The sequence below is a fragment of the Oncorhynchus tshawytscha genome, linkage group LG03, assembly GCF_018296145.1.
Source record: "Oncorhynchus tshawytscha isolate Ot180627B linkage group LG03, Otsh_v2.0, whole genome shotgun sequence".
Taxonomy (NCBI): domain Eukaryota; kingdom Metazoa; phylum Chordata; class Actinopteri; order Salmoniformes; family Salmonidae; genus Oncorhynchus; species Oncorhynchus tshawytscha.
Window position 1 is genome coordinate 20,037,193 of NC_056431.1, and position 27,820 is coordinate 20,065,012.

The following is a 27,820-nucleotide window of genomic DNA, read 5'->3' on the forward strand; positions in this document are numbered from 1 at the left end:
CTTTGTGCACCCAAAATGTCACATTGTCATATTTTTTCAGCAGTCAATTGACTGCTTCCATGTGCATGGCATAAGAGAGAACTCTTTCTTTGCCCAAAATGCCACTGGTTAACAAAGCAGAAGTAATACTCGTTCTTTACCATACTATTCAAATTGTGTCCATGTGATGGAATCAGTTTGCTTACCATTCGTTATTTGCTTGTGTGGGACTTTCCGAGCATATATTTTCAAACACTACAGTTAGGTCCATAATTATTGGCACCCTTGATAAAGATAAGCAATGAAGTCTAGAAAAGAACTCTATCTATCTGTCCATAGCTCTGGTTCCAAGTCCTGATGCGGTTTGTCGACCTCCAGGCAGGGTTGGGCCGATGACATGAAAATAAAGCTTTTTGGCCACGCACACCAGTGGTGGGTTTGGCGTTGACGGTATAAAGAAAAGTACCTCATTCCTATGGTAAAATACGGTGGTGCATCCTCGATCCTTGTTAAGGTCAACTGCATCATGAACATCATAACCAGTCCCAGGACATTTGACCCAAGAACCTGGTTGCCTCTGCCAGGAGGCTGACACTTGGCCACAAGTGGATCTTCCAGCAAGGCAATAACCCCAAACACACATCACAATCCACCAAGAAATGGTTAATTGACTACAAAATCAACATTTTGCAATGGCTGTCTCCGGACTTGAACCCAATTGGTTTGAATTGAAGAGGGCAGTCTATAAGAGCAGACAAAGGATATCAATGATCGGGAAGGATTCTGTATGGATTAATGGTCTAAGATCCCCCCCAGTGTGTTCTCCAACTCATAGAATATTTGAGAAGAATACTGTGTTATCCTTGCAAAGACTGGGTGCTGGAGTACTGAAAGATTTGTATTACTTGTTAAACAATCTATTTCTTTATGCTCTTGTATTAGTATAATTCGTTTTTTTAAAATATTTGTTTTTGTATAATAGATTTTTTGCTAATAATTATGGACCTGACTGTATGAAATGCTAACATATGTGCAGGTAATTGATGTGCATTTAGACGTTACTGCTAGATACAGGGGATACAAGAGGTTATACAACAAGGTAATTTTTTTCTGTCTTTATATAATTGGAAATATAGACTCATTAACATGCACAGAATTGTTTGAACGCCATCTATAGCGAAAAATCATAAAATATCACTGCTTTCTGTTATACCAGACAGGAGAAAAAGCTACTCATTATGCAAGTCCTGTCGATTGAAAACAATTACTTCAGTTGCCTTGGGACTGCACATGCACAGAGATAACAGAAAGGCTCTTCATATGAGATGTAAGAAAATTAACATTTGAAATCAATGTAAACTAACTGATCTATTTTGATAATAAAGACATTAACATATGTTCCTTTTTGTTCACTCTTGTCTCGCCAAAGAAATCAGCTTTGGACCTGGTTTCTGACGATTAAAATGTTTTCTTTATGTCATAGCATGTAAACAGTCAAATTACTAATATAAAACATGGGCCATACTTTGGTATGACAAATAATTGACAGTTCATTGAGACTATACCAGCTGCTTTTGAAGTCAAAGACAGTATTGTTATTTTGAACTTTAAGTCCTAGTACCACCTGCCTCTTCCCATGGCCAGACCACAGTGTTGTAAATGATTAATACTGATAACAGTATGGAGACACCATATGGGCACCATTTTGGAGGCGTGAGTGAGGAAGGCTATAAGAGTTCACTGCCTTTGTTCCATCCCTTCTGTGGATGAGACTGACTTCTGTCAACATGACTACCCCTCTGTTCACTGCTCTGTCCTTTCTGGCTGTGCTGGCCCTTGGGTCATGTCTAGCTCTCTTGCCTGAGGAGCAGCCCTATGTGGAGCGTGCTGGTATCCAATACAGCGCTAGGCCTTACACCTCCCTCCTCACCGTCCCCAATGGAGAGCAGTTTGGGAACTGGACCTGGCCCGAGATGTGTCCCGACAAGTTCTTCGCCGTTGGGTTCATGGTCCGGGTAAGCAAGGGCTCCTTCATACATTTCAAACATCTACCAGTTTGGATAGCATTTCTTTCAATTAGTCAATTCAGGGATTAAATTCCAGTCCCCTGTGGTCAAAAAGCCTATTTTCAAATAGCCCATTTATAAAAATAAAAAAATCTACACAATTCAAATCCTAAATTTGATGTAATCAAAGTGTCATTGTGATGTTGATCCGTTACCAAACATGATCAACACATTTGTGTATAACGAGACCATTCTTCTGTTTGAGCTAATGCTAGCATATGTCCATTAACCTTCTCTCAGGTGGAGTCCGAACAGTACGGTCTGGACGACACTGCCCTGAATGGCATTCGCTTGATCTGCGCTAAGGACGAAGATAGGAGCTTCTTGTACACCATTGAGTCTCACACTGGATTGTATGTACAGACGAGAACAACATGCCTCATATTGGCCTATCACATTGCTCAATGTAGACACAATTGGAAGTAATCATATCCTTTTAAGATACAGGTTTAACTGTAAAAGCGCATTTCAAACTATAGTGATGACATGTGACTCGACACCTAGATTCGGTCTTATGTAGCAACATTTGAAGTGTTTTTTTTTTTTTTTACATGGGTAAAAAGTAGCGACTCAGAGCTAGAAAATGGAATATCATACACTGCATTTTTGAGGAACAATGGGAAAGTAATTCTGCTTTGATAGTTGATAAAAACTCATTTTTGAGAAAAGGGCCTATAAATGTTTTTCTGCCTACTGGAGAGCTCTCCTTTGTCTACACCCATTCAGCATTGTTCACACCCTCTTAAGCCAGCCCCACCCATTTCTTTAAGGATTCACATGTGAGGTCATGTGCTAAACAGTGAGTAGTGTACTAAAGATTAAGACTAAATGTGGTCAAAGTAGTAGCCTACAATAAGGAAAAATTCCAGGCTAACAAAGTGTCCAGATAAAAATATTTTATAAATGTTAGATCACACTTGCCTAAATTGATGGGTCATGTGAAATAAATTCTATAACCCCCAGCCACATCCAGTGGTGAAAAAGGTACAAAATTGTCATACTTGAGTAAATGTAAACATACTTTTACTTCAGTTCTATTAAGGTAAGTCACCCAGTAAAATATTACTTGAAAAAAAAGTAAAAGTATTTGGGTTTAAAAATACTTAAGTGTCCACCAGCACCGTACCATCCTCCAGTCCAACCAGTTTGGGATGTTGACCCCTGTCACAGTGTTGTCCTTCACAACACCAGCAATCTGACAGTGTTCATTCTGGTCTTTTTAAAGCACTGTTTGTTGAGGCCAGTCTGGGTCCAGACTGTGGTGGAGCTTGTGCTTGGTCCGCCTGGCACAATACCAGAGCACAAACTTGTTCTTGTTTTGGCCACTGCAGTTATCACAATTCAGGTCCACACGTGTTCCCCCAACTCCGTAGTTGGTGAAGAAATGGTGCATGTAGTTGATGACTGCGCTGCTGCCTTTGCTAGATGACGTGCCTTCATCAATCAAGTAGTTGACTTGTGGTGGTATTCCTTCACAGCAGACACCAAACAAGCCACACTTGCGAGGAGTTCAGAGGTAGATGGGACCTGGCTACATAGTCAGAAGGATAGTGCACCTGCAAACAACAAAAGAACATTAAGAAATTACAATTAATTGTCTCAGCTCTGTCAATCTGTCTTTACACATCTCAGTGAAAGGTATTTGCCTGCCTCCCATATATATTGTGTTGTGTATATCTATCTATCCATCTATGTCCTTAATCAGTATTAAAGGAGGAAATGTTGCTGACCTGTTGAACAAAATCAAAGCTGTAATACGTCCTGGTGTCATCCTGAACAACATGTCTCTTATCGTCCTTGTCACGAAATGTCGCCAAGCCGACAGATGGTGCTGCTGTTATTTATCTGGGTATGATACTATATAGTACTGGCGAGCCAAGATAGCCATTACTTACTATGCACTGTATGCATGCTACCGAGTGATGCTTAAGTAACATTACCTTGGTCTTGTATAGAACAAACAGCACACAAAACAGTCCTATTTCATGGCTCAAAGTAGACACAAATTGACTTATCAGTTGAACCCTGCATCTTCAAACTGCAGTGATATGTTATTCCATGTCCTGTTTCTACTACCTACATATCATGTGCCTCTTTTCTCTGTCTCACAGCTATGGTCAAACCTTATTCCAGACTGCTGTGATGGTGAAATAATATTCCATGTCGCGTATGCCCCTCTCTCTTCCTCTCCCAGCTTTGGTGACTGGTCGGACCCCCAGTATTGCCCCAGGGGTGTGCTGACTTCCTTCCAGCTGCGTGTGGAGCCCCACCAGGGTCTGTTCAGTGACGACACAGCCGCCAACAACGTCAGGTTCCGCTGCAGCAGCAACCCCACCCTCGCAGGCGCCGGCCTGGACTACGGCGAGTACAGCCTCTGGAGCCAGGATTGTGGCGATGGAGGAATCTGTGGCATCGAGACCAAGATGGAGGAATACCAGTACGGTCTGGATGACTCATCTCTCAATGACGTGCGCTTCCACTGCTGCGCCAAATTCCAGCAGGTGAGATGAGATGGTTTATCATAGAGGGGTTGAATGAGTTGGTCTTGTGTATGATATTGATGTCATGGCAGCTCGTGAACCCTAAAGTACATCACTCATTTTCTAACCCTCTGGTGTATTTCTTGTCGTATCCTCACAGTAATCATCTGAGGGAGATACCTCTTCTGGACCAATCTCAACCAACCAACCAGCCCAGACCTGTCAACCCACAGGCTCTGACCCATGGTCCATTCAATCCAATCTACACCCAATATCTGAATCTGTCACTGGTTAAAACCTAATAAATCATTCAACTGTCTCTTTATGGCTCCTTTGTTCAGTGAGGCTGAAACAAATGACATTAGCTCCGACTGAACGTAACCCACTCATCAGAGCTGAAGAACCCCTCTAGATCACTCCACAATACGCACTGAAATCCTCATCAGCATGAGAACAGCATGTTTTCATAGAGCGTCTCTAATGACCCAATAAACTCAAAGCAAAGTCATAACAAGTGTGCACAAAATGTAGGTGCTGACACACGCATTTCTCCTCCTGGAAAGGGAGCTAATTAAGAAATGACAAGGGTTATTAATTAATTTACAGTTTAAAGGCCTGACGGCATCCGATAAGACGGTGATTGGCATACACAGAGGTACTTGTGTTTAGTGTGTGAGTGGGTAATCTGCAAAACGCAGTGTAAGTGGAGAAAAAGGACCAGTGTGACTTTATCAAGCAGCGCAGCAATGGTTATCACCAGCTACTCAAACATGAGGCAATGGAGGCATACTGATAATGACCCATAATGCACTACTCTGGAGTTTCTCTTTCATGCTAATGAGTGAACTTCTGGTGAACTCAAGTTAAGTTCAAACTTATTTGCCTCTTGGTACGCAATACTTTCATTTAGTGTGGGTTAGATTAGAGTGATAGGTCGTCTATATAAACTCAGTAACAACAAAAACAGTCCCTTTTTCAGGACCCTGTCTTTCAAAGATAATTTGTAAATATCCAAATAACTTCACAGATCTTCATTGTAAAGGGTTTAAACAATTTCCCATGCTTGTTCAATGAACCACAAACAATTAATGAACATGCACCTGTGGAACGGTCGTCAAGACACTAACAGCTTTCAGACGGTAGGCAATTAAGGTCACAGTTATGAAAACTTAGGACACTAAAGAGGTCTTTATACTGACTCTGAAAAACACCAAAAGAAAGATGCCCAGGGTCCCTGCTCATCTGTGTGAACGTGCCGTAGGCATGAGGACTGCAGATGTGGCCAGGGCAATAAATTGCTATGTCCGTACTGTGAGACACCTAAGACAGCACTACAGGGAGATAGGACGGACAGCTGATTGTCCTCACAGTGGCAGACTACATGTAACAAAACCTGCACAGGATTGGTACTTCCGAACATCACATCTGCGGGACAGGTACAGGATGGCAACAACAACTGCCCGAGTTACACCAGGAACGCACAACCCCTCCATCAGTGCTCAGACTGTCCGCAATAGGCTGAGAAAGGCTGGACTGAGGGCTTGTAGGCCTGTTGTAAGGCAGGTCCTCACCAGACATCACCGGTAACAACGTCGCCTATGGGCACAAACCCACCGTAAAATTAAAAGGAGATGCACTCCAGTACTTAATGCAGCTGGTGGCCACACCAGATACTGACTGTTACTTTTGATTTTGACCCCACCTTTGTTCAGAGACACATTATTCCATTCTGTTAGTCACGTCTGTGGAACTTGTTCAGTTTGTCTCAGTTGTTGAATCTTATGTTCATACAAATATTTACACAAGTTTGCTGAAAATAAACGCAGTTGACAGTGAGAGGATTTTTTTGTTGTTGCTGAGTTTATGTATGTTGATACTTTGAAAGGGTCCTTATAAGATGAAGTGTTTAAATGCAGACAAAATATTCATTTCTTTGCTGAGTCATGAGCAGCATCAGAGGGAGGTACATCCAACCAGATGAGCAGATGACTAGCATGACCACTAGATGGCAGTGTTATCTTAGAGGTGAATTGACATGTTTCAGTGGATGGACGGTATGACACAGGGGTATTCAACTCTTACCCTATGAGGTCCAGCGCCTGCTGGCTTTCTGTTCTACCGGATAATTAATTGCATCCACCTGGTGTCCCAGGTCTAAATCAGTTCCTGGTTAGAGGGGAACAACGGGGGAAAAAAGCAATGGTGCTGGCAGCGAGGTCCAGAGTTGAGTTTGAGGGGTATGACAGAACCAACTAGATGAAAACCAGTAAAAATAACAGTATACACAATGTAGATGAACAGAAATGATTAAGTGATCTGGTGGCGTAGACAGTTTGGGTGTCCTCTTACAGTTTGCAGTAAATCAATTAAACCTTTATGGCCCTCTGGGCACAGAATTATATTCCTTAAATTAACCTTTGCGTATCATTTTACAAATATAAAGATTTAGTCTGATAAATTCCCATCTTAATACAAGATTACCAAAATTCTCCAGACATTCAGTATGCCACATTCAGCAGTTTTATCCCAAACCCAACTAGGTCTTAGTGGTAAACCCCATTGGCCACAGCGCTTTAGGCTGAAAGTACATTTATTCAATACTATAACTGCAGGCTGGAAATGAGGATTTTTGACACGCTCTAGTGGTCCACCTCATCCCCTTGGTCATTTAAGATCTATTAACGTTTCCTGTAGTGGACAACATGGAAATGTGGTTGTTGTTTCATAGCCCTCATTATAATGACCCTGTCCTCCCCGGGGCTCCTAGCTATCATGATGCATAGATCACCCCTGACCGTGAAACTCTACGTAAATACGGCTTGCTTTCACAAGCACCATTACCATGATTTGTGAACACATGGGGCCCACAATGCAGCAGCATAATGCCTATACATTTGATCAACTGTAATGAAAATGTAATAAGCAGATACGACAGATTTTAAACAATAGTTGTGTATTTTTACCCCTTGTGCTCCCTAAGAAAATGACATTGTCCGTAAGCGCATAGCTACAGCACTCAGGTCCAGCCTGATCCAACAATGGAGTCCTTATACTGTAGACTGTGAGGGACTGACGTTTTCTGCATTTACCTCTTTACATTCTTTCAGCACTACAAAGGCCAACCTACAAGAGCCCCTCACTTGGGGGCCGATTCAAACCCGAGTTAAGCTTGTGTAAATAAAATATAATTCCCTTTTCATGCACCTTTAGCTCTATGGGTATTCTGACCTTGAACTTGAGAATAGCATGTTACTCAACCGCTCTTCATTTTGGTTGAAGATGAAAGAAATTAAGGTGTGGTGGAGGTGTGTCTACAGAAATGCCGTATTCTGACCTTGACTTAATTCCCTCACAATTACACCACCTTTACACATGATGAAACGATGAATAAGGTCAAGCAACCTGTCGGTTCCAAGTGGAACAACATCTACTTTCTTTTTCCCCCGATAGAAATAACACCATTCTCCATGCACTGTAATTTACAAATTGATAAGAGCTAGGTAAATGAGTAAGCCATTTGGATAAGGGGATTGTAATATATAAATGACCCTAAATAATATACAAGATCAGAGTATTTTAAAATCAACCAACTGGTGGCGGAAAGGAGATAAATGTGTATATTAAGAGGGTTCTTTCATTAATCCCCATTCTGAACCAATTCTCTCAATATACACTGAATGTACAAAACATTAGGAACACCTGCTCTTTCCATGACAGACTGACCAGGTGAAGGCTGTGATCCCTTATTGATATAAATTGTTAAATCCACTAAAATCAGTGTTGATGAAGGGGAGGAGACAGGTTAAAGAAGGATTTTTAAGCCTTGAGACCATCGAGACATTAATTGTGTATGCATGCCATTCAAAGGGTGAATGGGCAAAACCAAAAAGATATACAGTAAGAGCCTTTGAACGCGGTATGGTAGTAGGTGCCAGGCGCACCGGTTTGAGTGTGTCAAACTGCAACACTGCTGGGTTTTTCACGCTCAAATGTTTCCCGTGTGGATCAAGAATGGTCCACCACCCAAAAGACATCCAGCCAACTTGACACAACTGTGAGAAGAATTGGAGTCATGGGCCAGCATCCCCGTGGAACGCTTGACACCTTATAATGTCCATGCCCTGATGAATTGAAGCTGTTCTGAGGGTAAAAGGAGGTGTAACTCAGTATTAGGAAGGTGTTCCCAATGTTTTGCACACTCTGTGTCTGTCGAGAAAATTCTAATTAAAAAGGTACACCGTATTTAGCGGGTTTTAGATAAATGTACTGAAAACCCTTTTTAATGAAAACTCCACAAGAAAATACACTGCTCAAAAAAATAAAGAGAACACATCCTGAACACACTACCTGAGCCACTTGTGTGGGTTGTAGACTCCGTCTCATGCTACCACTAGAGTGAAAGCACCGCCAGCATTCAAAAGTGACCAAAACATCAGCCAGGAAGCATAGGAACTGAGAAGTGGTCTGTGGTCACCACCTGCAGAACCACTCCTTTTATTGGGGGTGTCTTGCTAATTGCCTATAATTTCCACCTGTTGTCTATTCCATTTGCACAACAGCATGTGAAATGTATTGTCAATCAGTGTTGCTTCCTAAGTGGACAGTTTGATTTCACAGAAGTGTGATTGACTTGGAGTTACATTGTGTTGTTTAAGTGTTCCCTTTATTTTTTGAGCAGTGTATGTTGGCCAGCAAGTGAGAGGGTTTTCAGCAGTTGAATTACATTTATTCAGTGTGTGCAAGGTAGCCACACCTGCAAAGTCTGTTACATACCTGCATACGGGAAGTATGAATACCAACTGCTGAGAAGTGCTTAATAAATCAAAAAAGGAATAGATTTTCTGAGTCTGAATTGAGCCCTTAGAGCTGAACCTGTATAAAACATGTCTCAACTTGTTTTTCTCACTGGCCAATGTCATGTTTAACCATCCATGTCATTCTACAGTCTAATGGTACATTTTAGTATTTATGGAATCTAAGACATTGAAGGTTGCACATAAATCTTTACAAGAGACTTCAAAATTGAAAGACCACAGATGAGTGAAATGTGTAGTGTTGGGTAATGATTTGAGTTTAGGAATCAAACATGGCAAAATGCATTGGTTTTCAAAATTCACCGAGAAACAGAAAACACCACAGGTGCACATTAAATATAAATAATTTTATAATATACAAATTGTACAGTCATGAACAGTAGGGATGTGGACATTTCCATGAAAATCGAATACAAAGAATACCTTTGTTTTTACAAACACTGCAGTGCGTGTCGGTAGCCGATGACCAAAGACACTCAACATTCAAAATGGCAGCGCAGGTGATGAAAACAGCAACATCGGAGATGAAACCTAACAATACAATTCCAGAGGCCACGAGCAAGCTAAAGTGACAACATAAAGAGATTGCCATCCTACTGTATCATGTTTCTGTCATTTCTAATCTGTTCATTTCACATCATAACACACAGGAAATGAACCCTGGAACACACATTTTGCACAGCATTATCAAGAACAATTGCACTGCCACTGACTGCTGAGCTTTAGACAATTATGGTTACATAAAGACAGGAAATAGTAGATTACCTTTTTTTCATGAGTGGGTTGGAGGCGCTTGTTCTAGACAAGGCTGAGGTTGGTCTACGTTAGTCACAGATCTCCCTCGTCACGGAAGGGTAAGTAAACAACATTCAGCATAATTTAACTGATGAAGTGACAGATCCTGCTTCACTTTTCTCTCCATATCCTTGCTTTTCAGTATCAGGAAAAATGTAGTCTACCCACTCTCCCCAGAGTCTACTTATGTAAAAGCTGAGCAAATGTACAAATCACTAATCATCTCTTATCACGAGAGATGAGGGCATGGAGTTCACGACCCCCAGGTAATACAAACGGATACAGGACTTGGTGTCATTTGTCCCAACTCTGTGGAGGTTACAGTTGTCCATGTTAATGGGTGTCCAACCGGAATGCTGTAGGTGTTAAAATACAATGATGTAAAGGCATGAGATCACCTGATAGTTCCTGGCTGTATTTTTCCACACTTTTCTACCATAATTTAATGTACATTGTACTTGAACAGGCAGTATTGTCTCAGTGTAAAATAATATACAAAGGAACAAGGATCACAGATATATATATTTTTTTAAATACTCAAATTGGTATGAACAACAGAAATGATGAACACATAATAAACAATGTATGAATAAGGAAATATGACAGTCCTACATGATCTTATATCCGGGCAGAAAGCGATTAGTTTAAATCTAAAGAGAAAAAATTGCTTGATAAGAACCCAATGGGGAAATCTGTCTCAGGGTCCAGGTAATCTCTTCACTTATCACAGAGGGGTGTTTTAGAATGCCATTTCTTATTCATATTTGTCCTAGTCTCACAAATATTAAAACTGACAAGTAATTTCTATTATCTCTCTAGCGGTGACCCGCAAAGCTAAATAAAATATGTTGAATAAAACAAGTGCTTATTAAAGCTCATAATAGCCTAACGTGAAGTGTCGCTGGAGAAAACAACACCACAGATAATATCATCAAATAAAATATATCCTGACTTCATATCAAATCTGCTATTTGACAAGTGGGAAACTCCTTTGTACTCGAACAAGTAGCAGCTGTGGAAAATCCATCAAACATGGTTCAAACATGACCCCTGACCACTTGGCCATTAGTAATGACCTCACGCCCACAGCATGGACCATATGGTGGAAAAAGTTGGCAATGATGACCCCATAGCTACAAATTCCCAATATGCCTAAGGGGGTAGCTAGTTCCAGTATGAGCATTAGAAAGCACACTTCAGCTAGCGTTAGCACGACAGAATACACTGAGCCTAACTTTAAATCAAAAACAGAAACTTCCCCGTCAACACCGTGTAAAGTTAAATTCCTTACCTCCCGTTCAAATCTAAAACAGGGAACACTGAACTTACCTTCATATTACCTTCAAACACTGATTGTAGCAACCCTCTCAGGCTATTACACTGAAACCACCTTGATATTTGTCAAACTTCTGACATTTGTACTTGACGATTTAGGCCCAGTATCATAATAAGGCTATCCTGGTCACAGTTTGGAATTCTATACAATACATCTGCCATTGAGATGAACATTTCGGAACAGTCGGTTATTCAGAAAAATACCACATTTAGAAAACGACGACAAGCCTATATTCATCTGTAAACATACAGGTTTCCACAGACTTTGCTTAGCAACTGCAGCACAAGAAAAATCAATCGCTATGAAAATCACAATCCAGATTAAGTGCTATTTGTTATTTTTCGAGGTGAGATTTTCCACTGTCAATAGCCACATAAGTGGCCCCCATTATAAATGAATGACTTGACTGACACCCCGCTGACAGTCCATTAGCAGGTTAATGATTTCTCCACACAGCATCGATGCAGCACCACTTTAAAATGTGAAAGCAACATGACACCTTGAAAGACTACATTATGATTGTGCTATGGTCAGAAATGACACCGTCAAGAGGGGCTTTAAAAGCTTGAGGTGAAATATTAAAGCCAATGTCAATGAAAAAATGTCAATTCGAACACAGCTCAATCGTTTAAAAATGATTCGCGCAATCATTTTTGTTTTTCTACTTCCTCTGTGCTCCGTTGCCATCTTGAACATCCAGTCATGGCCCAGCCCATAACCTTACCAATTACTTTTTAATGACCATTGATTGGAAAAGCTATTAAAATCAAACGTGTTTAAACTCTCAAAGTTGACTCAACATTTCCAAGTTTGGTTCTCATCACATTTCACTTCCACTCAACCCACACACATTCAATGGAGATTTACTCCATTATCAAAGACTTTACCTGGCTTGGATATTGACACATACGGAATGCAAGGTGAATGTATCATACCTACCATAAGAATCAGAGTGATTATCAGCATCATCTGTAGTACTTTACATTACGGGCTAAAAGTAAGTAAAGTTCCATTCACCTTGCATTGGATTGCCTGTCGCAACAACAGCCACTACATTTCCCACAGTGCTCCTCATCTAAACCCATGTGACATACAGTAACTGTACCACTATGGTACTGTACAAATAAGGACAAGCGAGTTTGCCTGGTTAAAAAGTCTGTGTTTCTTCAGACCCAAGCTCCATTGGTCCCATCAACTTGTCCATTATATCCAGCGACTCTCGTACATTAGTCTCCTCTGCATCATTCTCAGTTATGTACATTCACTATGTGTAGGTATAGAATCAGTCTGAGGCTGTGAGAGAGACTGGTGCGTGTCCATCGGTGGTAGAGATGTGTCCGTTGTGGAGAGATGTCTGCTGCAGAGGATAGAGTGACTACATGGTAGGAGGATGGTGCTGCAATATAGTCTGTTCAATGGTGACTTTGTGGAGCCCCTATCTCAGGTTATGATGTTTGGTAGGTACATGAATGATGGGTAGGAGAACCCTTAGCTGTGATGTCTGAAGAGGTTTACACATCAGACCTTTGACTCTCTTCAGGGCATCGATTGGTCAATTTGACCTGTCCATCCTCCTTTACTACCTTTTGCACCTTCTCCTCCACTACATGTTCTTCCTGGTCAGGTGGGTCTTGTTGCATGGCAACATTCTCCGTTTCTCCATTCTCTTCCCCTCCATTTGTCTCTTCCTTAGTCTCAACCCCATGTTCCTTCACTTCCATTCCAGCTCCTCCCCCTTTCTCCTCTTTCTGCCCTTGTTCTTTGGTCTCCACCTCCACCTCTGAAGCCTTGGTAGTTTCGGTTTCATCATCAATTGCCAGCACATTTTCTCTCTCTCCCCGTCTTTCCTGCTCAGTCTCTGCCCCCGCTCCTTCTCCCTCCTCCACTCTCCCCTCTTTGTCACTCTTGTCATCTTTTCCTGCAGCTCCATCTCTCTCCTTCCCAGTTTCTACCCCTTCCTCAGTTTCTGCCTCAACCTTTTCCTCTTCCTCCACTTCACAGGGAGCCTCCGCCTCTTTACACACAGCCTCTACCTCCGTCTCTTTCACTGTCTCCTCTTCGCTCCCCTTGTTTTCCTTCACGTTCCTGCTCTCTTTGACCATCTTTTCCCCGTCGTCAAGAACCTTGGACTCTTCCAGATCTTTCTCTGCTGCCGATTGCTTGTTTTTCTTCTTCTTCTTCTTCTTGGTTTTTGACGCGTCTTTAACAGAGTTCTTGTTGGCCTTGCTTTTGAATATCAGTTTCTGAAAGACAGGATGTTTGTGTAAGAACGTTTCTAAACTGCTGTTCTATTGGCCATATTACGGACGGACAGACAGACCGTTGGAAATGGACATAATAGCAAACAAGGAAAGAACAAATTAAAATGATTCTCATTGTGGGGAATGAAATGGTAATTTCAAGGGAATTGATTGGTGCCTTCAGGGGTACAGACCAAACAAGAAAATATGGCTGCTAATATTTCTGAGATTGCCTCCATTGACCCTCTTAGCTGAGACTTACAGTATACGGAGGTAAATAGCATGTTAGCACACAAACATCCGCATTATCGTTCTCTGCTCGTCTCTGCAGAGTTATTGTCCATCAGTTTGGTTGCCAATGGTGACCAGAGTTTAAATTCAGGTCACAGGCAATATCAGCATTTGATTCATTCTAGATTTAACCTCTAGATTAAATCTAGAGGTTATATCAGTACTATCTAGGGTCAAATGGAAAGTTCTTTCTCAACATGCATTGCCGTGGTTACCACAGAATGGCTCATATCTCAAGAAGAAAGGGGTTTATTCACATTTGACCCGCAGTGTGCACATTTATCTATGTGAAAACAAAAACAAGTGTGGTATGGGCCCGGGGTGGTGAGGGATGATGTTGGCCTTGCAGCGCTACTCTGGCTAGTGAACAATCTGCGAGCCGACCCACATGTGACAAGACAAACACTGAGAGGAATGAGAGGTCACACACCTTGGAGTCCCCCCTCTTGCGGGGAAGGACAGGTCTCTGAAGAAAAACGACCTGCTTGGTGGCCAAACTTCCATCACTAGTGTAGAGGGAGAGATAGGGAGATGGAGAGATAGGGAGATGGAGAGATAGGGAGATGGAGAGATAACAGGCAGAGGTGAATATGGATAGAGGGAGGTAGAGAGAATATAATTAGAACTGAAATACAAATAACTTTGGAAACCATAGCCATTTTCTTGATTGTTACTTTATTTGTAGAGGACAATGCCTGTACCATCGATAAAGAAATCCATGTCACACAAATCACATTGCCACAAGCTCTTTCAGAAATACTTGGGGTCATTTCAGAGCAAGGAAGAGAGGAATGGAAAATGCAGTTTTGTATTATACTGCTAAAGTTCCACATGAAGGGGATTGATCCACACTCCAGGGTAGACCTTATAATGGTTTGTGTGACTAGTATGGTCAGTCATGATGCTATACTAATAGCTGACATCTACCACCGAGAGAAGTGAGTTACATAGCAGTGGTCAACCTCGATCATTCTGATTTCTTCCCTTTCTGTCCTCTTGTAAATACGAGAAACCAAAAAGGAATTTGGAGCAATGATGTATGTCCACGTGAATATGTTCTATGCTTAGGAGAGAGCTCAGACACCAAGAGAAAGAGACCATGTTTACTGGCTTCCCCAAAACATGTTTGCCCTCAAACTTCTCCAAAATAATCCCTGTCCATGCATATGTCACATTCTGTGTTAATTCATGGATAATCCATACAGTACAGACGACAGACGGATTAATCCTCCGAGGAGATTCTGTCATCAGTGGGCTTCCGGTCTCTCGTGCTTGCTCTCTCTCCTGTTCGTCTCTCGTCGTTCCATCTCACACGCATTAACCTTCACTCTGCTTCTCTCCTTCATCTCTCCATCCGACACGCACGTATCGACTCGGTTTCCTACTTTAGCCTGCTGCCTCTAATTATCTGTCTGCTTCACTTTACTTCTCTGCCTCTTCCTCTTGTATGAGCTTCATGTAGGCTTTCTCTATCCTTTCCATTTCACTCTTTTGTATATCCCCTGATCTCCCTCTCCAGATCGCTCTCTCTGTCACTTCCCCCCTCGGAATCCCTCACCCATTAAAATAGATGTACTCTTATACACACGGGGAAGAATCAGCTTTGAGTTAAGATTGATCCTTAACTTGGCATATGAAGAACAACGGAAAGGTATGATAGGGTGACAACGGTATAGAGCTGGCTGCAAATCTTCCCCAACATCAAATGGGCTCCCAGATCTCCTGTAGAGGCTTACTATCTAAAACACCCCCATTTCCCATCCCTCCCTCCTTACCCTGCATTTCCAATAACCTATTTTCCAGGCTGTCAGATTGCCGGACAGCTTCCTGCTGAACGAAAGCGGAAAAGCCAACCTGAGTCCTCAGAAAAAGCCCAAGCCCGTTAAAGTAGAACGGAGCAGATCAGTTTGAAAATTACAGGCCCCTTGCTGCTACAGTCCTCTCATAGCCGTCTGTGTCTTGCTGCTACAGTCCTCTCATAGCAGTCTGTGTCTTGCTGCTAAAGTCCTCTCATAGCCGTCTGTGTCTTGCTGCTACAGTCCTCTCATAGCCGTCTGTGTCTTGCTGCTAAAGTCCTCTCATAGCCGTCTGTGTCTTGCTGCTCAGTCCTCTCATGGCCGTCTGTGTCTTGCTGCTACAGTCCTCTCATAGCCGTCTGTGTCTTGCTGCTACAGTCCTCTCATAGCCGTCTGTGTCTTGCTGCTACAGTCCTCTCATAGCCGTCTGTGTCTTGCTGCTAAAGTCCTCTCATAGCCGTCTGTGTCTTGCTGCTAAAGTCCTCTCATAGCCGTCTGTGTCTTGCTGCTACAGTCCTCTCATAGTCTGTGTCTTGCTGCTACAGTCCTCTCATAGCCGTCTGTGTCTTGCTGCTACAGTCCTCTCATAGCCGTCTGTGTCTTGCTGCTACAGTCCTCTCATAGCCGTCTGTGTCTTGCTGCTACAGTCCTCTCATAGCCGTCTGTGTCTTGCTGCTAAAGTCCTCTCATAGCCATCTGTGTCTTGCTGCTAAAGTGTCTTGTCTTGCTGCTACAGTCCTCTCATAGCCGTCTGTGTCTTGCTGCTACAGTCCTCTCATAGCCGTCTGTGTCTTGCTGCTAAAGTCCTCTCATAGCCGTCTGTGTCTTGCTGCTAAAGTCCTCTCATAGCCGTCTGTGTCTTGCTGCTACAGTCCTCTCATAGCCGTCTGTGTCTTGCTGCTAAAGTCCTCTCATAGCCGTCTGTGTCTTGCTGCTAAAGTCCTCTCATAGCCGTCTGTGTCTTGCTGCTACAGTCCTCTCATAGCCGTCTGTGTCTTGCTGCTACAGTCCTCTCAGCCGTCTGTGTCTTGCTGCTAAAGTCCTCTCATGGCCGTCTGTGTCTTGCTGCTAAAGTCCTCTCATGGCCGTCTGTGTCTTGCTGCCAGTCCTCTCATAGCCGTCTGTGTCTTGCTGCTACAGTCCTCTCATAGCCGTCTGTGTCTTGCTGCTACAGTCCTCTCATAGCCGTCTGTGTCTTGCTGCTACAGTCCTCTCATAGCTGTCTATGTCTGCAGTACTGGAATAGAAACTTCATATACCAGCAACACAACTTTCTTTGGTACAGTGATAGGGAACATGGTGTATCATGTTTAGTGGTTACCTGTGGTAATGTTAAGCATTTCTTATAATGGTATTATGAAGCACTTATCTATTAACAATGTCCAAACTTCAGATTTACACCAAACGTAACATGTTCCATGTGGCAGAAATATACTGTACATTACCACGTGTACCTTCACATTCATGTTACGCTGATCAAAGAAGCCTTGAGTCCCGGTGGATGTTCACTTCAGATGCTAACTAGTGTGTAAGTAGGTCTATGCATAACAGACTCCGTGTAGACTGCTTCAGAGGAAGTGCACTTTGCTCATCCTCAACACAGTATCCCAACGTGCATTAGCTTAATATAGTTGTGAAAATGGAAGGGTCAACATAATACAAGTGTAATGACTAAGCTAATCTGAAATGGGTCAACAGCTATCGTTGCTGTGCACAAAGAGACGAGCGTTTCAGAGATGGAGAGAAATGAGCGTTGCTGTGTTGCTGTATCTAGGCCGGCCCTCTGATTAATTAGCCATGTTGCGCTGTTGTGTTGTTGCATTTTGAGAGAGAGAGAGAGCGATAAAAGAGTGATGAAAAAACAAGGGATGAAAATAGAGCGGTAATTAATCAGCTATGCTCCGGAACGGTCACAAACACGACGACCCCCAGAGACAAGGGCACGCATGGTAAACCTAGAACTGCAACCGTGTTGAGCTCTAAGCATATACTTGGAGTCTTCATAAGCATGACACCACACATTTCATGACTCCGACTACTAGCGGCAATCCGTAGTTGAAAGAGTAACAAAGCGTTCTCCCCACCACTGTTTCAGTAAAAAGCAGCGGGATGGAGCTGGAGAAATGTTACCACTCAAATTCTATGGAGGCAAGGACTGACCATCCATGATAGGAAAATGATATAGTTTTAAACATGTTTTTAGGCTATACAGTGTTCGTTCACATTTACTTTGTTTACAAACATTGGAGTAAAACAAGCTTCTATTTTGGGTTCTGATGTGGCACGACAGTTGAACTAAGCTCACAAGACATTTATTGTAACGTTTTATTCTTAAAGGATCAACTCAATGGGTACATATTGGATTGGACGTGTTCTGACTTGGGATAATGATGAGTGCCTGTGACTGTGTAAAGTGGGGTTTCAGGTGGGAGACTTGGAAGTCATGTTGTGCCTGCTGATAGATGACTGAGCTGTTGACTGCTAGCGAATGTGTGCGTGCATAGTCCTCATATAAGATGAATGAGTCAACAGCGGCTGAGCAGAAGAACCATTACGTTTCTCTGAAGGGATTTTCAAGTTACGCTCATTTGTGGGTTTAAACTGTCTCGCACCACACGCTGTTATGTATGAACCCGCCAATTGGAGGGGGGGGCAGTTAGTATTTTCGTTGAACAACCTGTTGAGTTCTTCTGACTGATTGAGCTGTTAATTGACCAGTGATATGGGCTGACCATCGCTTTGTCTAAATGAGATGGGTGCTCTTTGAAATCAAAGAGAAGGCAGTTTAATCTCCAGAGGGATAATCAGGTTGACCAATCGATACCAGAGTTAGGTAACCAGGAGATATGGTGGTTATTCAGGCCCTAACTCAACATTAGTGAGAGTGTGTATTGGAAGGTGAAAGTAGTTACCTGTTGGTCTTGATGATGGGTGTAGGAAGCACACACGTTAGTCTCCAACCGTACATGGCAAGAGACTGGAGCAGGGGAACATAGTCTGTCTTCACCTGCAGGCCCTAAAGAGAGAATACAAACACATTCATATTACATACTACTATACACATAGTGTTTGCACACGTACACTCAAGCACAGAGTAGGGCGGGCACAATTATTGTATATAATGTATATATTGTATCGACAATGCATATTCATTTTAAGAGAAGGGGGGATTCAACTTCATACTCAAGTAGATATAAATGACCCAATAGCAGTTTTTCATTTTTACATGAAGTGGGTAAAGTCATTTTACGAGCAGAACGGCACCGTTGGGAGAAGCTTCATTTCCAAAAGTTCCAAGAGGTCTAAACTATTTGTTTTTGAGAGAGGGGTGCTACCAAAGCTGGGTTGTATTCATTATATTTGTTGTAGCTATAATTCAGAGATGCATTATGAGGCTCAAAACATTTGAACAAAAATGACAATTATGACACGAAGCGTGTCCATTTGCGTGACAAGTAATCGTTACCCAATGTTCCATAATTGTCACATCGAATGAAAGCACACACACACACACACACACACACACACACACACACACACACACACACACACACACACACACACACACACACACACACACACACACACACACACACACACACACACACACACACACACACACACACACACACACACACACACACACACACACACACACACACACACATAAACCATTAAAACCCTATCAAAAGAGCCACACTACCCAAGCTCTTGACAACTGATGATGAACTATGTATGATGCATACCAAAATACATGCATTTCTGTTAGATTGATTGCTGGTATGACAGTGTAGTGCACTTGGGATTTGGGTTAAAGACACACGCTCATCACACGCACACGTGCGCTAACGCTTCTGCTCACACAAAAAGCGTATGTGGTTTTCCATCTCTTCTGCATCTGCCCTCACTGGCAAACCACAGCACGTGTCAGATATGAAAAGACACGCCTACAACATATGCATGCACACATTGTAGTGCTATACGGGCATCTACAGTACAGGCCGAGGGCAGTGGGTCCCAACCCAACAGATGGACAAAACAACTAGAACCACAAACAAGTCTTAAACCACAAGCCAGCGAGAATTGTCCAGGACCCATTGTTCGAGAAACACTGCAGTAGGGTAGAGAGGGCTCTGTTGAAACTGTTATTTACATTGGCATTTGCCGTCCCAGCATCCCTCAGAAAATCCAGAGCTGTGAGAGCTGTGTTTTAGGGTTTGTGTTGGAACCTCTGCCAGAAATGGTCACTTTCTCAAAGCCATAAAAGCAAAGTAAATTGGGAAATAAGTTTTGTTTAATGGCCCTCTTCTTTCCTAAGCGTAACTGAGACTCGACAGAGTGAATAATTTTTCCTGCAGATTCCCTCCCCCTGATCTCACCATGGTCACCTTGCTGCATCAGCACATAAGAAATGGAACCCGGCGCCTTAGCAGTAACTCTGTGTTCTGATTTGTGTGTTAAATATAATCTATGTATAAAAATAGAGCCATAGGGTGGGGTGCAAGCTAGGGTGGTAAATATTTGAAAACAGAACAGTGTTATAGAGTAAAACTAGCAGGGTGGGGTTGAGTTCAACTCTTGTGATCAAAGTTCACTAAGATTTGGATGAAAGAAAACAGAGCTCCATTGTTTTGAGGTAATTCTCCACCGTTTCTATTTGAGAAGACATGACAGCTCCCTTTTTGCAATAAGTCTAATTCTACCTTAATGTTTTTACAGGCCATAGTCTGGTCTATCAGCCCAGGGAAATGATCTAGGCTACACCTCTAGACCTCTAGCTATCACTTTGTCTTTGGACCGGGCTGCACTTCTTCCACCACAATCTCATATTTGTATGGATAATGAACAGGGTATCCTGAAACGAGGCCTAAAAGTCCCTACTCTGTCAATCATGTCAATCATTGAGAGATTGAGAACATTTTTGAAAACCAAAAGCTGTAATGAAGACTAATCACATCATATACAGTATAATAATGATAATAATAAGAATAATAAATCATAAACAGTCTCAACAGAATGTCAACATTTTGACATTTAACCATTGTAGTTAGCCTATATGTCAACCAAGCGGACGTATTAGTCACATATTTCGGTGAGCATAATTCTCTGGGAACTCCCTCATCCACAAGCCACCAGCATCATTTTCACATCCCTCATCAAACTAGTCTGACCATAGGAGTGGACTCATGCCGCACCGGCTGCTACATGACTATCGACATGCCTTGGTTAACTTTTGACCGGTATGTGTTAAAATAAATAGCCAAATAACAAGCAATAGCTATGCTTAGATAACTTTTTAAAGAACATGTAAGTTCTTACTAATTTCCTCAAGACCCATTGGTGTCAAATCGGAGGGCCTGTTGTCCGGACCTCTGGCAGTCTCTATGGGGGTGCCACAGGGTTCAATTCTCGGGCCGACTCTTTTCACTGTATATATCAATGATGTTGCTCTTGCTGCTGGTGATTCTCTGATCCACCACTACGCAGACGACACCATTCTGTATACATCTGGACCTTCTTTGGACACTGTGCTAACAAACCTCCAAATGAGCTTCAATGGCATACAACACTCCTTCCGTGGCCTCCAACTGCTTTTAAATGCTAGTAAAACGAAGTGCTCGCTCTTCAACCGATTGCTGCCAGTATCCTCCCGCCCGACTAGCATCACTACTCTGGACGGTTCTGACAACTACAAATACCAAGGTGTCTGGTTAGACTGTAAACTCTCCTTCCAGACTCACATTAAGCATCTCCAATCTAAAATTAAATCTAGAATCGGCTTCCTATTTCGCAACAAAGCCTCCTTCACTCCTGCCGCCAAACATATCCTCGTAAAACGGACTATTCTACCGATCCTTGACATTGCCGATGTCATTTACAAAATAGCCCCCAACACTCTACTCAGCAACCTGGATGTAGTCTATCACAGTGCCATCCGTTTTATCATAAAAGCCCGGTTTACTACCCACCACTGCGACCTCTATGCTCTCGTTGGCTGGCCCTCACTACATATCTGTCGCCAAAGCCACTGGCTCCAGGTCATCTATAAGTCCTTGCTAGGTAAAGCCCCGCCTTATCTCAGCTCACTGGTCACCATAGCAACACCCACCCGTAGCACACGCTCCAGCAGATATATTGCACTGGTCATACCCAAAGCCAACACTTCCTTTGGCCGCCTTTCCTTCTAGTTCTCTGCTGCCAATGACTGGAAAGAATTGCAAAAATTTCTGAAGCTTATATCTCCCTCTCTAACTTTAAGCATCAACTGTCAGAGCAGCTTAACGATCACTGTACCTGTACACAGCCAATCTGTAAATAGCACACCCGACTACCTCATCCCCATATTATTACCTCCTGGGGTGCAAAAGAGCAAGAAGGTATCTCTACTTGCACATCATCTGCCCATATATCAGTCCAGTATTAATTCTAAATTGTATTATTTTCACCTCTATGGCCTATTTATTGCCTACCTCCCTACTCTTCTACATTTGCTCACACTGTACATTGATCTTTCTATTTTTCTTTTCTTTTGTGTTATTGGCTGTACGTTTGTTTATGTGTAACTCTGTGTTGTTTTTGTCGCACTGCTTTGCTTTTATCTTGGCCAGGTCGCAGTTGTAAATGAGAACATGTTCTCAACTGGCCTACCTGGTTAAATAAAGGTGAAATAAATAAAAATACAATTGGTACTGATGGATGAAAATCTCATCTCCAAAACAGAAACTTTTCAGGAAATGGAAAAAACTGCCATATTTTCTCATTAATGAACATAACATTATGAAACTTCAGAAGCTATTTTGAATACATGTTCTTGGTCCTAGAGTCATGAAATGTTCAGAATTAATTGAGGGAAGTTAATTGGGGCGGCAGGGTAGCCTAGTGGTTAGAGCGTTGGACTAGTAACCGGAAGGTTGCGAGTTCAAACCCCCGAGCTGACAAGGTACAAATCTGTCGTTCTGCCCCTGAACAGGCAGTTAACCCACTGTTCCTAGGCCGTCATTGAAAATAAGAATTTGTTCTTAACTGACTTGCCTGGTTAAATAAAAGGTAAAATAAATAAAAAACTGCTTTCAATACATGTCAAATAAAAAAGTGCAGAATTGTAGGTACGAGGTATTCATCCGACAGCGATATATAATTTAGTCTATTTTGGCTATTCAACATTTTGCAACACCCACTGCATGCTAATTGGCTGCTCAAATCGGACAGCACCAATAGGATTGATGGCATATTTCAGCTCATTACATCAATTAAGTCAAACTTAGCACCATGACAGACAAATGTTGGGAGAACTAGAGTCTAGACTACAAGTTAACATGAGAGGCCCTCTGACTGATGACACCTGCTTCAGTCAGCTGATTCTAGGCATCCTTTATGGTTAGCTCTAGTCTGGCAACTTAGTCTCCTATTCAAGTCTCCTATTCAGAGGACCCCCCCCCTTTTTTAGTGTCTTATTGGTCAAGGTCTCACCAAATACTTATCACCACATCTCGTTCAGCCTATCAGCAGCCTTAATTTCCGGGACTTCAGTTTCAGTTGGTCTATGACCCCAGCACGTTGTGTCGTCAGAAACGTGCTTAATCCATCCTGATGAGCACTTCTATAGTTTTCCCTCCTGCGGACTGAATCTCCGTATGTCTGATGTTTAATTGTGCGCGCATCTAAACATAAGTGCCCTGAAATCTGTGTCATGTTATGTGGAGCTAAGTTTTGTGGTTTATTGTGTACAAATACCATGTGTTGAGCTTGTTAGCTAATTCGTGCTCCCGCTAGCTTTACTCAGTTATCTGAACCATGAGTTCAGATAACACACATTCACACACACATTAAACTCCCCCTAACCTGGACATCCGCCTCATCCTCCTGACTGGATATTCTGTAGTGATTGCTACCGGCCTTAAGCCAGCACCTAAGATTTCTTATTACATTCATGGTCCTTTGATTCTCTACAACCCATTTTTCAACATCCACCCATGTACACAGCCACACAGTGTCCGAAATGCACTCTCCATTCAGTCTCCTTTATTGGCATCTTTACGCTATGTTGGTCTTTAATCCTTTCATGACATAATTTGGTTTCTGGTGACTGAAGTAGTGCTCTTCAAAGCTCAGGCATCTATACAATTGCTGGGAACGAATTAGAACAATGTCAATGCTGTTAACTGGTGCCTCAAGCACACAGTAGTGTTACTGGTAGAGTTCTATGTATAATGCCTCTCCGGATAATGGCCATGCACTTTTGGGTTAAATGTAACATAGCCTGTGAGAAACTGCGGTAACACTGGGAAAACATGACGCCCTTGTCGTCCAATGTAATGGAGGAAGGCATTTAGTATGTTATTTTTTTTGTAGTAAGGCATCTTAATGAGCATGTAGAAAACCATTATTGCGTGTTAAACAGTTCATCATGTTAAGTCCTATATATGTTTCACACACAGACATATTATGAATAGATGCAGTGAAGGGGTCAAAGGAACTCGACCAAAACAATGGAAATGCCATGGAAATGCATGGGGGAAGACACTGTTGTGGAACGATTCCGAATCTCCTCATTTCCCCCCAGCAGAATTAGCATACATTTAGGCTATTGTTTATATGTGTATTTCACACTATGTTGACGTCAAAATTGGTGTATAATGGCTGTATGGATGTCAACCCCAATACATGTTCATGTCATCGTCACCAATGAACTGCGTTGCAGTTAAAAATGACTTTGACTGCCACCACCTATTTCTGTATGGTACTGTAGCTATTATACCAGCTTATACAAACAGGAGTTAGCATTAAGCAGTCACTTCTTCTAAACCTGACGAGGAATAACTTCTAAATGTTATGCAGCCAAATATATCCAAATCAGACTTTAGTAACCACATTGTGGTCCTGTTACAATCACGACGGATTTGACGAATATCCACTTTGTTAGATTATTTGAAGGTGCACCAATCATTCTATCCCCCATGGTCTGAGTTCCATTGACCTCTACCACATCTATGCTATATTAAGTTGCCAAGAATGTGTTTATGACACATGATACAACGTGTGGGTCTGAACCTGAATGCTGATTGGTTAAAACTGCATTCCAGCCGGTGTCTATATCACGTTAAAACCAGCTAACTCTATGACGTTAAAATGCCTATTTATTCTGTTCCATCTGACTGGGAAATCCACTGTCTCATCAGCCCAGCCAGGCAATTTATAAACTTGATCTCTACTATGAAAAAAGCATCTAGACATTATCTCACATTTCTTTTAGACTAACATTTAGTTGTCAACAGCGGATATTTGTATAAACTTCCTGTTTGTCTCCGACATTCGCAACATTGTTTCAATGTTCAAGTTTGATCTCCAGCTGTCGCATTGTAAAGAACTTGTCGGAATGAGACAGACATGCACATTTTCAGCCAGTCAATCACGAATCAGCATCCTTTTTATGGATATATACAAAGAAAGGTCATGAGGAAACAGGTCAAAATAAATAAAGTGCAGCTCGTTTGCAGTCTTTCCAGCTTCCGTTTGAAGTGATTGCGTTAGCTGTGTTGTTGGCTAGCTCCTCTGAACAATAGTGTCCTGATCGTGCCTTATTAGCTCATTCTTATGGATGTATACAAATAAATGTAACTAGAGAACAGCTTAAACAAGTGAAAATGCAGCTACTTTGGCTGCACTGTTTGACGTGACTCTAAGTTATCCCTTGCTTGTTAGCTAGCCAACTACGGCTAAGAACGTTGCCAGCCAGTATGGCAATAGAACGTTTAGAACAAACAACTGGGTCCCGTCAATAGATACAAAACAAAAAGACTGAACGACTGGGTCGTGTCTCTGGCAACCGAACGAATGACCAGCCGGCTTGGGTAGCAAGCCTAGATTTGTGTCGGGACTATATCTTGTGGAAGGATGAATTGGTCTAAAAAAAAAAAATCTGCGAAATAACGTTTTTAATACAATTATGTAAATCATTATTTGAATGTGTTGGTAAATCATTGCATAAAAGTGATAACGATGTCGGTGTTTGGCGGATATATTGGCACGACTTCGTCTCGGGCCTAACAACCCACGTGCCAATATATCCTCTAAACACCAGCTTCTCTGGCGTTGTCACTTAAGTAGAACACCTCATAAAATGTCAAGTAATGTACAGTATAACCCAAATGTTGACCACATTGCACCACATGCATTCCAAATCCCCAAAGGACACAGTTAGGCAGTAAATATTAGCAGTAGTGCTATCATAAAGGATATTCACACACATCCACCCACTGTTGTTTTCAGTTGTCACGCATGTTATTGGTTAAATCATTTATCTAGAAACTATGAGAGTGTTAGAAATACACTAACATGCCGGTATACTAAGCATTTTATTCCCTTCCATCAATAGGAACTAATAACAAGGTTGCAAAATCTATAAAGAATCTCTCTTATAGGATTCAAGGAGGACCTTCTTGTTACAGCTGTACGAGCTCAGTGATAAGGGGAGGCATTGCATTATATCCAAGGCTGAACTTTCATATTGATTTTCCTTTTGATACGAGAGACCGGAGCACAGTCCTAATTTTAGTTTGTGTAGGAAATGATGTCTAGTTATTCATTTGGTGGGCTCCATGCACATCTACCGTATGTCCTATTCAGCGCATTGAGTTATTTATTGTAGAAATAGGAAAAAGTCTTTGCACACTTCCAGTCAGATGACAATTTCTTTCATCGTAGCCGAGCTTTGTCAGTCGACCTTCATCAGAGCACAGTCATTTGTTGAAGAAAATGTGAAGAATGTTTCTGATTGGCTAAAGTAGAATGTCCATCCATTAGACCGCAGAATTCTGAGCATCTGTACAGTTATTATTTAGTCTTAATTTTCTTTAATAAATGGTCTAACGTATACATTCTTATATGGTGAACACATATTGACTAATGTGAATGTAAAGTAGCAAATAAATTGCTGTCGAAATGACCCATTCTCCCACAAAGGTCTGACTTTCTAGATTACAGACCAAACAGTTTGGCCACAAACAGCTTTACATATCTACACTGTACCAATCATACCACATTCTACCAACGTGATTGTGAATACTGCACAAAATAATACTGTAATGACTCCTCATTTAGGTTAAAAGTCAGATTTGTTTTAGAAGTTTGCTATCAATTAAAACAGAAGTTTTGACATGTTCTGTGCCATACGAAAACAAAATCTCTGAGAAAAGCTGCACTTCCTGCTTCAACACAACAATATTGATTGAATTCTCAGTGAACCAGCCTGTTTTCTTGTTTTCGCTGCTCATAAATCCAACCACCTGTCAGTCTTTCAGCAAGATGGGAATGAGAGCGCTGGGGAAAAATATCCCAATCAATATTCTGCATAATTTTAAAGTAATTATTCTGGCACCGAAACGACAATGAGCGGTGAGGATAATTTGCATATACATGTTAAGCAGTTATCATAATGAATGTGCCGGGTATGAAGTCTGATCATCCTTTGTAAAATAGTGTTATCAAGCTAACTTCAGGAGAGATTAGTCGAGCAAAATTGCTTTTGATAAAGTCCTGGCCAACACTTTTGATTGGATTCATTTGAACTATAATGTGAACATCTAAAGTTGTTACACATTGTTGCTTTGTCCTTCAATTAACTTCCAAAGGTGTTTTAAAAAGTATATAAAATCCATGTTATTTCTCAGTAGTTGACAAAATAATTACTGGTCTTTAATTAAGACATTATTGCAGTATCTTTACCACAGTATTAACATAAAGATACCTACATACTCCAAGGTTTTCAAAATCGTACAGTGTATAACCTTCACAAGACACAAGTGCCTAGGTTTTTGTGTGGTGTGGGACGCTGAACAAACATGACATTTTAAGGCGGCGAATATTGTGTAGTCTGAATTCTTTAGTAATTTTAAAGGGTTAAGAGTATTTTGATTTCAAGGGTTAAATTCTGTGTTTGTGAGCCGACTTCCTCTCTGAGCTGGACAATTTTCCAGTCACATTTAGGGGACAAAAGTCTATTTTCACACTTCGACAGCCTCAAA

General features: G+C 41.8%; 2 protein-coding genes across 3 annotated transcripts in view; one reads left to right on the forward strand and one right to left on the reverse strand.

Annotated features, from left to right (window-relative positions):
- Window positions 1-1,716: 1,716 nt before the first annotated feature.
- vmo1b (vitelline membrane outer layer 1 homolog b) lies at window positions 1,717-4,844 on the forward strand. Its single transcript, XM_024395861.2, has 4 exons — window positions 1,717-1,994; window positions 2,286-2,398; window positions 4,240-4,546; window positions 4,686-4,844. The coding sequence occupies exons 1-4, from the start codon at window positions 1,746-1,748 to the stop codon at window positions 4,686-4,688; spliced, it is 672 nt and encodes a 223-aa protein (XP_024251629.1). The 5' UTR covers window positions 1,717-1,745; the 3' UTR covers window positions 4,689-4,844.
- A 4,823-nt stretch (window positions 4,845-9,667) lies between these two features.
- LOC112229816 (raftlin) overlaps window positions 9,668-27,820 on the reverse strand; it is a 66,540-nt gene continuing 48,387 nt past the window's right edge. For both annotated transcript variants that reach the window (XM_024395895.2, XM_024395885.2), the window contains exons 8-10: window positions 18,710-18,813; window positions 14,432-14,507; window positions 9,668-13,713 (exon numbers count right to left, since the gene is read on the reverse strand). In XM_024395895.2, the coding sequence (XP_024251663.1) occupies window positions 12,982-13,713; window positions 14,432-14,507; window positions 18,710-18,813 (912 nt within the window). In that variant the 3' untranslated portion in view covers window positions 9,668-12,981. The remainder of the gene's footprint in view (window positions 13,714-14,431; window positions 14,508-18,709; window positions 18,814-27,820) is intronic.